This window comes from Rhizophagus irregularis, chromosome 16 (assembly GCF_026210795.1).
Source record: "Rhizophagus irregularis chromosome 16, complete sequence".
Classification (NCBI taxonomy): Eukaryota; Fungi; Glomeromycota; class Glomeromycetes; order Glomerales; family Glomeraceae; genus Rhizophagus; species Rhizophagus irregularis.
Genome location: NC_089444.1, coordinates 845,368 through 857,916, shown reverse-complemented (window position 1 = coordinate 857,916; position 12,549 = coordinate 845,368). Strand labels below are relative to the sequence as shown.

General features: G+C 25.6%; 2 protein-coding genes across 2 annotated transcripts; both read right to left on the bottom strand.

Annotated features, from left to right (window-relative positions):
- Positions 1 to 1,003: 1,003 nt before the first annotated feature.
- OCT59_007962 (uncharacterized protein) lies at positions 1,004 to 2,764 on the bottom strand (the record flags this gene model as incomplete). Its single annotated transcript, XM_066142144.1, has 8 exons — positions 1,004 to 1,143; positions 1,222 to 1,261; positions 1,341 to 1,614; positions 1,706 to 1,860; positions 2,082 to 2,210; positions 2,287 to 2,321; positions 2,405 to 2,485; positions 2,566 to 2,764. 8 exons carry the CDS (start codon positions 2,762 to 2,764, stop codon positions 1,004 to 1,006), a joined length of 1,053 nt encoding a protein of 350 aa, XP_065999052.1.
- A 4,242-nt stretch (positions 2,765 to 7,006) lies between these two features.
- OCT59_007961 (uncharacterized protein) lies at positions 7,007 to 11,155 on the bottom strand (the record flags this gene model as incomplete). The annotated part of the gene is made up of 11 exons (XM_066142143.1): positions 7,007 to 7,376; positions 7,803 to 7,960; positions 8,024 to 8,181; positions 8,386 to 8,494; positions 8,562 to 9,026; positions 9,103 to 9,261; positions 9,442 to 9,570; positions 9,641 to 10,117; positions 10,229 to 10,383; positions 10,558 to 10,690; positions 10,760 to 11,155. 11 exons carry the CDS (start codon positions 11,153 to 11,155, stop codon positions 7,007 to 7,009), a joined length of 2,709 nt encoding a protein of 902 aa, XP_065999051.1.
- Positions 11,156 to 12,549: the final 1,394 nt, after the last annotated feature.

Genomic DNA, 12,549 nt, shown 5'->3' with positions numbered 1-12,549 from the left:
TACATCATTTTAATCCAATAGTTTTGAACACGTGATGCACATAAAAAGGACACGAGGGTGCTGAATGATTGGCTGTCATAGTGCCACTGCGTGGCACAATGACCACAATCATTCAATATCCGAGTAGATTATGAAATCAGTTATGAAAGATACGTATATTATCATTATTATTATGTATGTTGTGTCCCAGATATCATTCTTATTTATTTATTTTAACAATTATAAATCCAATACTACTGTAATGAGTATTATCTGCGAAGGGTCTAAAAGTTAAGCGCAGAGCTTGAAATTTTACCGAACCGAAAGAAAAGTGCTGGTCGGAATTACAATTAGTTTCGGCTGGCAAACAACCCTAGCGTCGCCAGCAAAAAATGGTATCTGAAGATCCCGCCTTTCTTATTCTTGGCTTTTTGGCCTTTGAATGATTAGTTCCTCCTGAAGATTTAATTTAAGGCTTTAGAAACAGGCACAGTTTGTTCTTGTGATTCAACTGTGACGAGTGTGACGTGGTACTTATTTTGTAGAGTAGTTAGTTAAGCCTAGGATTTAGGGTAAGTATTCTTTAATATTATATGTGACCCGACAGAATAAATCCGGATACCATATGATTATTGGTTGTAAGAACAGATCAGTTATTTTTCCATAATTGTTTACAGTAGTAATTTTTTGAAACCGAAGTTCAATTTTGCCTCAGTTCAATTTATAAGTTGCACTAAGTACTGTTTACTATCATCACATCTTATTATTTTAGCCTGGAACGTATTTACAAGGGACGCCAGTTCTCATAAGAGGTTGTTTATTATTAATTACGATAAGAACTTATATATTTTTACAATTTTTTTTTTTATAAAAAAAAAAATGAAAAAAAAAATTATTATCTTAGAAAATTAAATAACCTTAAAAAAAATAAAACCTTAAGAAAAAAAAAACCTTCCGCTATTTAAATAATTTTATGTAAAAAGAAAAAAAAAACATTATATATCAAATATAATTTGTAAAAAAATTATAATTTACTACTTTTTGTCTGTTCTCTCTCTTCAAGATTAATATTATCATTTAAATCATTGTTATTACGATGTACTAATAAAAATTTTTCATTTCGTATGTATTGAATCAAGTTGCTTATTCCTCCAATACTAATGGCTAGAAACAAAAAAATTATATTAGAAGGGATTTCAATAACTTGATATCATTATTCTTTTTTAAAAAAAAAATTATTACCTGAAAGACTTAAGGCGTTAAGCAAAATAATATAATTAATCTATAAAATTAAAGAAAAAATTCAATATTTTTTTTTTTTTGCTCCCAAATTCTTGTATATATAAAAAAAAAAGGATTACCTTTAATAATTTGAAAATATCTGATAATAAGAGAGGAATATATTGAAAGATGAAGACCAAAATATAGGCCATTACTTTCTTTAAAATTTTTTTCTCGATATTATTATGTCGCTGTATATCTGCTTCTGAATTTTCGATGGGTGAATCTTCTCTTACATTATGAATCAATTTTAATACGTGCATATAACAAAATACAATAGTAATTAATGTGAGAAGAATTGTGACCAACAAGAACGTTGATATCAATGAATTATCATATTCATTAATTCCGCACCTTAAAAAAATGAGATATACAGTTCAGTAAATACATGACGGATGACGTGCTTATAGAATAACCGTGTAACATAATTATTTATGCAACTTACCAATACACTTGAGAACCAAAGTCATGCACGGAAATTAGAGGAATAATGAATGATATAAGACAGATTGGAGACCAAACTTTATAATCATATCTTCCCCATGAAAAATAATACTCTTGTACGACTCTCAACCAAGTTGTGATAGAAAGGCTTCCAACCTATTAGAATATGTGAAATATATATATATATATATATATTGTGAAATAAAAAATGATTAAAAAAAAATTAGAAAATTGATCTGATCACATTATGATGCACTTTTGGCCAGAATTAAAATTCAAATAAAACACTGGCCGGCATTACATCATAATTTCACCACCCGTCACTACTGATGATATTTAGCAGTACCAAAAATTTAAATTTTAATTTAATTTCTTACCAATAACATATTTAACAGAGTGAAAGCGGTATTAAAAAATCCAAGAATTTCACAATATGGTGATGGCCATAAAATATCTTCTTCTTTTGTTGCATTTGATAACGCCGATGCATTCGAAGCAGTATATGACTATAAGAAGGTATACAATTAGTTTTTTTCTAAAAAAAAAAAAAAAAAAAAATTGATGCGAATATTATTTACTCACGAAATCAATTAAGATTATTATTGAGAACAAAAAATCTAAATATCATAAAGATAAAAGTTAAATATTATATATTTACACGTATATCATATATTACACAAATAAATTATTTAATATTTACCCGTAATTGCTATGTAAAATGGAAATCTAACCGATAATAAAGTAATTTTATCATAATCAAATTTCCATCGTAAATACGTGCCTTTAAGTTTATTTTTCTGGTTGTCAATTTTTACCGCAAATAATAATTAAGATCAAATTCAAATTAAACAAATTACTTACGGTAAAATATATAAAGACTTCCAAGCAAATTCAATGCGTTCAAGGTTAAAGGAATAATCGTCACGACATAAAAATCGGACTTAGAACCAAGAGAATTTTCGTCCGGCGAACTATACGCATGACTTAATGGTACCGTAAGAAGTAACGACGAAATTAAAGTAATAAAACTAAAACGAATTGAATTTGATAAAGAAATCATTTTTTATAAACGAGATAAATTTGATGAGTAAAGTATATGGAATTAATGTGGCGCGATTATAAGAGCAATTACAGTTTTAAAAAAAAAATTTAAGAGAATGTATATATTAAATCGAAAAGTATCGCACGAAAAGAGCTGAAAGGACCCGCGCTAAAATCCAAAATTTCTTTAAACTACTTACTTTTATATATCTGAAGTAGATGTAAAATGTCTGCATGTACTTCTTTCTTTGATTAATTAAAGAAAAAAACTAGACTATTTAATCGTTGTGTGACATTTTTTTTGTTTTTATTTGTGTTTTTAATAACTTACCTCAACATTATGTAATGAAATATTTGGATGAACCGATACGTTTTATGCACGTTAGATACGAGTTTCATTCATTTATGCAATTTTTTAATTCACCACAAAACCGAAGGTTGCATAAATAAAAACTGTATAATCGAAGGGGTTCATAATAATTAAATTAAATGATTAACGAAAAAAAAAAATAAAAATAAAAATTGATTTTTATTTGGGAATTAGAATAAAATTTTTTTTTTTTAATTTACACATGTGGCAATGTGGCACGGACATTTTAGTAAGAAATGTCGGTAAAAAGTATTTATTTGGTAGCACCTCAGCTTATTTGGTTCTATTGTTCTTTCGTTCTATAAAGAATTTTCGGTACCACCAAAAAATTTTTTTATTGTAAAAATGATTATTAGATTAAAAGATCTCAAACAGATAATTCTTACCTCTAAACTTAGTGTTTATTCATGCGTAGTACAATCATCTTTCAATGATAAAGTTTCGGTAAGTTTCGAGATTATTTTTTTTATTATATCTAAAGTTCACGAATATTTTTTTTCTTCTAAAATGATCGTCAAAGTACTGAATATCACATGATATCGATAGTCGCTGGATAATGAAACGCAAAATAAACATTTATATTAAACCATTACCTTTTAATTTACTATATTTAAAAAAGAGGAAGTTACATTAATTGCTTTTAATTAGTTATAAATCTAGACGGAGCGAATTTATCTACATATATAGAAAAGGCAGGTCTCGGCCTCTTGCGCTGAATGACCATGGCTGTGTTGATTCTTTAATAGTAGTTCTAGGCGCTTAGCGCTTAATGCAGGTAAAAATTAATATAACGTGTGTAGATCCCAGTTACCCTTTTGATTTTCAAATAAAATTTTGACATTCGGATTATCCGGAAAAAAAAAAAAAACTTTCCTTCTGAAAAAAAAATTTAACCGGCCGATCAAGTTTACTAAATAAAGAAATGGGACTTTTTTAAAATACTTTTTCTAAACAATTAAAAAGTACGCTACTTTTTATTGTTCTCTGTTCGTCAAAAATCAAAGATAAACTAAACCAAAAAAATGTTGTAGCACCAAATCTAACTGATGACTCAGGAAAATTCATGTTGTGTACATCTTTAAATTTTTAATTTAAACAAAATTGAATTTCAGGACGTAACGCATAAAAAATTTTTTTATGATAAGTATAAAATTATCATCCCCTATTTTTTTTTTTTTTTTACCTGTAATAAAATCATCTGATCAACAAATATAAAAAAAATCAATCTTTTTCGTACAAAGAATTATTTATTTTTAGGATGCTTTAAACATTTATAATATAATATATGCAAAATTCTTGTAAACAATCATTTGATAATATTTATTTGTAATAATAAATATTTATTACATAAATTTAATAATGTTATTTTGGTCATTTATCGAATAGTGAGTTGCATTTTTAACATAATATATGCATAAAAAAAAAAATTTTTTTTTTATAAGAAAATATATATATATTATATTGTTATAAAATACATGTTATACAAATACATGTTATATATAAATATAAACCTTTTTTTTAAAAACCTTTTTTAATTAAAAATTCATTTATATTAAATGATTATTTTGGATCATTATCATATTATCATTGAAACTTGTGCTACTAAAAAAAAACTGATTTTGAACGATAAAAATTTCGCCAAGACTTCTTTATAATCTCAATTTAACACACTTTTTAATTTATTCATGCAAAAAGTTTTAAGTGTTTCAAATATATCTGCACAATGAATTCTTCGTGATTTTTAAATTTAACCATTTTCGCTCCATGTACTTAATTAATATTTTTATTTGCATTAAAATGTAAAAGTTGTTCAAAGAAAAAATTATTTAATATTATAAAATTTTTAATTTTGATACTAGATTATGATACGTCGATAATTTAATAAAGGAAAGTTAGTAAAAAAAAGCATAATAGGACATTTTAATTTTTTTTTTCCTGCTAATTTAAGGACTAAATATTTTTTACATAATAACCATTGTTTATAATTGAAATCATTGAATGAAAGTAATTTGATTGGTTTCAAAATTTATTCATCGCACCACCAATACAAATACTTACCAATTCATGTATTACAATAAAAATTATTAAAGCGTTTTCAATATTTACCCATTCACTAAGTCGTGCAACTAGTTCAAGTCATTCTGTCATCATTGAACCTTACAAAAAAAAAATAATAAATAAAAAATAAAAAAGATAGTTTTGATTGGTTTTGACTAATAATTAATAACAATTAATGGTTGGATTTTATTGTCGTCATCTCCTTTGAAAAATTGAATCAAAATAAAGATATCTTAAAAACATATCGTGTTCATCTGTAAATTATTACGTTCAAGTCGTTCAATTGTCTCAGGATCACGTGATGGCGGGAACGTATTGTCTCCTATAAATAGAAATACGCGACGGATAAGCACAATCATTCGTCCGGAAACTCCTCGTTTAACAATTTTTTTTCGTTTAAACAAAACCTGTATCTATGTCAACGGAAAACAAGCCCCTTATACTAGCAGAAGAAATAAAAAAGTATGACACTAAGACTCTTAACGAATTTTTTAAAGGAACAGTAATTAAGTCTTATTGATACTTTTTTACTATGGTCTATGGAAAAAACTTTAGGAAAAGTTTATTCAGAAACAAATATTGCGAAAACTTTACTGCAACTGTATGGAAATAAATCTAGATTAAGTATAGTCGTCATCTATTTTAACTCGTGAATGTTAAATCAGATCACCGTTATGACCATCAAAAATTACCATCAGCACTTTCTCATTAACACTACAATATGTGTGTTACAATCGTTACCTGGACTGTTTGTGCAACTTACTGGCTAAATATGAATATTGAGAGTTGATCATCAAACCTTTGATATACACTGGATTCAGAAGCGAATTTAAGCTTATTCTTTGCTAGGTTACGAGTTGTCCATTCTTGTTAAAACAACTTGATCAAAATACGGCAAATAAAGCAAAATTGTTACAGAATCAACTGAAGTTCAGTTTAAATTGTTTCTAAATAGAAGGTGATAGATAAGCTTGTATGTAATTATATCTCTCGATGCTGTCGAGGATGGGAGGATGTAGCTTCTTTGCGTTTTATATTTCTATTTCCAAATATCATAAAAAAGTTACTAATCATTAGTTCACTTTTGCCTTTTGCTTATTGCGCTTTTCAAAATTGTACTACCCCATAGATCATCTGATAAAAAATTATTAGATTACAAGACGATTACCGAACAAAAATTGAACAATGTTGTCCTGTAATCGTCCTGTAATCATAATCACTCAGTAATCACAACGTACACAGAATTCTGAAACTGCGATAAATTTTCCTTTTAAGAATTTTAAGAATGGATGAGATTGCAAAGTCTCATTTAACTTTAAGTGAGCTGCTAAACTAAAGTGATTCAAAGTTGATGCCATATTATTAAAAAATATTGTAATTATTCGCTTATTATTTTTATTTCTACCGATTTTTCAGACGAACATTAAGACGTTAATGACGTTAAAGAAATAAGCAGTTTCAAACTATGAAAAGTCCTTTTAAGTCCATGTTAGAGGTGACTTATATTCAAAAGATGACAAAGTAAAATTATGCTAATGAATTAAACTTTGTCAAGTTTTCTTTCACTTTTATTACTTTTAATACATGGTAGTTATAAAGAAGATTTTACATGTACTGTATGTTCGTAAATAAAATTGTATTGTTAATTCATTTATAAAGTTAAAATAGAAGAAATTTTAAATTCACTCATTTTATTTTGTTTTTGAACTTTTTGAACAAATTAAAGAAATAAAAAAATTTCCGTTCAAATTAAATGAACAAAAATATGAATTAAAGAAAATAAGTATAAGCATTTAAACAATTTAATACTAAATATAAAGAATCGATTATTCATTATATTTTACAGTCTAAAGCTTCAGACTTATCGTCATCAAATTCTGGAAGTTCATCGGTAAAAGAGTTAAGTAATCGGGCTATAAAAATTGCTTGTGGATGGGTATCTGATTGATTATCTTCTTCGAATGAAAGATATTCTATTCTGTATTCTTCCGCTTTTTTGAATTGATCATCAATTTCATTACTATCATACTTCTCAATTTTATCAGATGGCTGAATTAATTGCTCCTTAATATTACCAGCATCAGTCTCGTTATCATATGTTCCTGTATCAATAATTTTTCCTCTATATGACTTACGAAATTGTAAAATTGATTCGTATAGTGTTAAAGAATTTGGTCTATTTTCTGGATTTGAATCCCAACACCTTTTCATTAAATCAATATAACATTTTGGTACTTCTTGCTCATTAATTTCAGGTCTAATTTCATTGCATATATCTAATGCTAGAAGCTTATCGTGAGCACACTTAGTAAATGGTTGTTTTCCAGTTGCTACAAAATACATAATCATACCAAAGCTATATATGTCTGCTGCTTGAGTATAAGGTTTTCTTCTTAATACTTCAGGGGCTACATAAGGCATAACTCCATAAATATTTGATTTGTCTATATTATCAACTTCTCCACATAATCCCATATCAGAAATTGATATTATATTATCATCGAAGATATTTATGTTATTCACAAATAATAATATATTCCCTGTATGTAAATCACGATGAACTCTCTGTTTTTGATGAATCTCTTTAAGTCCATTACTGATATTAAGTAACGTATTTATTTTAGCTAACCAAGAAAAATATTTATAATTTTTGTTTAACCAATTATTAAGATTTCCGCCTTCTGCATAATCAAGAATTATAATAAATTCTTTTGTATCCGGATTTTGGGATAAACCATATATCTTAACAATATTATTACCATGGTTATCTATTGAATATTCTTTAATCTATTAAAACAAAAAAATAATTACTATAAATTAATGGCGAAATTTATAAGGAAAATGTCGTACCTCATTTAAAAACTCATTAGTAATATTTTGGGAATTATGTAAGCATTTTAAAGCAACCATTTTATCTAAAATTCTCGTATATTTGCTTTTATCAACACAATAATTTAACGGACCACCTTTCCATGTTGCTGAATATATAGTGGCAAAACCACCTTTACCTATTTCTTTGATGTTAAGAAATTGATTATATGGTATCCACTCCGATATTACATCCAATCGACCGTTAGCCTCTAATTGCCTTTGTTGAATAAAATTATCAATTACATCATTTTCACTAGACCAATTAATAAAATTATTTTTTAAATAATTTATTTGGCATTGTTTGCACCATTGATCATCCACATTTGTATAAACATTGTTACATTTTTTACAATATTCTCCATATTTATCTTGCCAAACTAAAATATAATCATTTGTATCTGGATTTTGAGATATTCCATATACTGTAAAATTGATTGAATGTGCCTTAACCTATTCAAATATAATAATAAATTAATATATTATATTAAATGATTTAATTCATAGTAAAACTTCATACCTCATTTAAAAATCCATCAATATTTTGTAGATTATATAAATGTTTTAAAATAACTTTCATATCTGGTTCTCTTGTATATATTTTAAGCAAACTTCCCCAATATAATGGACCACTGTTCCATTTAGCTGAATATAATACTGTAGAAAAGTCATCACTATCTATCTCTTTAATATCACAAAATTGATTGTATGGTATCCACTCAAATACTACGTCAAGTGGATCATTAATTCCTAATTGCTTTTCTTGAATAAAATCATCAATTTTTTCGTTTCCACTGGTCCAGTTAGTCAAAGTTTCTCTTAAATTATTTATTTGGCATTGTTTACACCATCTATTTTTTACTTCTGTATAAGTATTGTTACAGTTTATACAATAATCTTTATCTAAGAAAGCTATAATATAATCTTTTGTAACGGGATTTTGGGATATTCCATATAATATAAAATTTGTTAAATATTCTTGAACCTATTAAGTATAAATAAATTATTAATATACTATAAAATGATTAAGTTCATATAAGTTCATATAAAAAATTTCATACCTCAGTTAGAAATTCATCAATACTTTGTGAATTATGTGAACATTTTAAAGAAACTTCTTCATATTGATGTTTTTTGTATTCTTTACTATTCTCATCCCAACGTAATGGACCATTCTTCCATTTCGCCAAATATATTGTAGAAAAGTTATTTTCATCTATCTTTTTAATGTCAAAAAATAGATCGTATGATATCCATTCAAATATTATATCCAATGGATTATTAATCCTTAATTGCCTTTTTTGGATAAAATCATTAATTTTCTCGTTTCCACTCGTCCAATAAGTAAAATTTTTTCTTAAATGATTTATTTGACATTGTTTACACCATCTATTATTTACGTCCGTATAAACTTTATTACATTTTATACAATATTTTCCATATTCATCATATAAAACTAAAATATAATCTTTTGTATCTGGGCTTTGAGATATTCCATATACTTTGAAGTTGATAGAATATGCTTTAACCTATTAAATATAAATAGATAAATTACATTAGTATCAAAAAATAATTCAAGTTAATATAAAATATCCATACTTCATTTAAAAATTCATCAACATTTTGTAAATTATGTAAATATTTCAGAGTAACTTCTTTTTTTTGTAGTCTTATATACTTTTTATCTAGACGATGTCCCCAGTATAATGGACCGTCCTTCCATTTTGCTGAACATACTGTAGAAGAATCATCTTTATTTACTTCGTTAATGTTGAGAAATTGATTAGATGGTATCCACTCAAAAATTATTTCTGATGAGTCATTAATATTTAATTGCTTTTCTTGAATAAAGTCATCAATTTCTTCATTTTTACTGGTCCAATTAATAAAATTTTCCTTCAAATTTTCTATTTGACATGATTTACACCATTTAGAATATATACTTGGATATATGTTGTTACATTTAATACAACATTTTGTACAATAATCTTTAAGACTTAAAGCCATAATATAATCTTTTGTATCTGGATTTTGAGACATTCCATATATTTTGAAATTAATCAAATATTCTTTAACCTAATTATTATAAAATAAAATTATTATTATAGTTAAAAATGATTTAACTTTAATTCCTAATTAAAATTTTAATAAGTGGTTACTGTAAGTTCATTAAGAAAATGTTCATACCTCATTTAGAAATTCATCAATATCTTTTAAATTATGTAAAAATTTTAAAGCAATTACTTTATTTGATGAAAATCTTACATATTTTTGATCTAAGTAATATAATGGACCATTCTTCCATTTTGCTGAATATGTTGTAGAAAAATCATTTTTATTCACTTTATTAATGTCAAAAAACTGATCGTATGCTATCCACTCAAATATTATGTCTGATGAGTTATTTCCTAATTGCCTTTCTTGGATAAAATTATCAATTTTTTCATTTCCACTGGTCCAATTAGAAAAATTATTTCTTAAATAATTAATTTGACATTGTTTACACCATTCTTTACCTACATCTGTATAAACTTTATTACATTTTATACAATATTTACCATATTCATTTTCTAAAATTAAAATATATTCATTTGTATTCGGATTTTGAGATATTCCATATACTTTGAAATTAATAGAATATTCTTTAACCTATCAAATATAAATAAATAAATTATTTGTTATGTTAAAGTGATTCAAGTTCATAGAAATATTACATACTTCATTTAGAAATTCATCAATACTTTGTAAATTATGTGTATATTTTATAGTAATTTCTTTACCATGAGGGGTTCTTATATATTTTTTTTCATGATAATGATCCCAATATAATGGACCATTCTTCCATCTTGCTAAATATATCGTAGAAGAGTTATCATTGTATACTTCATTAATATCAAAAAATTGATCGTATGGTATCCATTCAAATATTATATCTGACGGATTATTGATTTCTAGTTGTTTTTCTTGAATAAATTTATCAATTTTTTCGTTACCACTGGTAAAAATTTCTTTTATATCTTTTATTTGACAGAATTTACACCATTTATAATTTGTGTCTGTGTATATTTCATGACATTTTTTACATTTATTGTATGATGTCTTGTTATATGACATTTTGTCAATACAAATTAAAAAAGTTTTCTAGGGTCGATTCAAATTTATTGATGTTGATTATCGTACGAATTTGGTTTTCGTAAGAATATAGGTCAGGTAAGATTGACATAAATTTAATATTAGCTATGGTTAGCATTATCCTAAAAAGGAATTAATGAATTTTCTTGGCAAAAAAAAAAATAATGGATTTTATGACATAAATAAAATAAATGGGTCAGGAGAGATCGGCACAAATTTAATATTAGTTTAGTTAGGTTCATCCAAATAAGTAAAAAATGAACTTTTCTTGGCAAAATGCTAAACCAACCAAAAATAATAATTTTATGATATACATTAATAAGATATAGTATAAATGGGTCAGGAGAAATCGGCGCAAATTTAATATTAGTTGTGGTTAGTTTTATTCAAAAGGGAAAAAATGAATTTTCTTGGCAAATACTAAACTAACCAAAAATAATATTGATATGATACAGCCAATAAGATATGGTATAAATGGGTCAGACGAGATCAACACGGTCAGCATTATTCCAAAAGGGAAAAAATGACAAATTTACAAGCATGCTGAATTTATATATTTTAATAAAAAAAAAATATAAATAATCTTAAATGTGACTATATAAAGGATGTGATTAAATAAAAGTTTTTATATAGTCTTTTATACGAGTGAATTTTTTTCAAAGGCGTGAATATAAATTATTATATAAAGAAAATTTTGAAATGTGATTATATGGGTATGACTATACAGAGGCCTGACTAACTCTTTTTTTTTTATGGAACATAAAAAGTTTAGTAGTTATCAAAAGTTATGATTGTTAAATTGTAAAAGTTCAAACAAGTTATATATAAAAATGTATAACAATTTAACCAAATATGACGATAAGATAGGTGGGCCATCCTTACCAATTAGAATACAGCATTGATCAATAATTGTATATAAATATAAATGTTTTTTTTCACATTGTTTCTTCTAATGAAATTTAATCATTTTTTACTTAATAACTATGATAAAACATTCATTAGAAAGAGAAAAATTTTTTACATGTTATTAATTGATTATTTATGTATTTTAGTATATAAAAATGTAAAGAATATTTTAAATTACTTTTAAATTTTAAGATTTTTCATGTAAATCGAAATCACGAAATCGAAATCACGTGATCAGGTAATTTTCACCCGGTGAGCGTTTAAATTTTCCAAAAAATAAATATTATTATAGAATCGTGGTAACTAATAGAGCAGAAATGACCGCAAATAAAATGAAAATTATATTTTTTTTTGTTAGTATTAATCCATCAGAATAAAAAAATCCATCAATTAACCGGAAATGTATTGGTTTAAGATCGGTTATCGTAGTCAGGAAGGTCAATCAAATTTCCTTAATTATGATATGATAA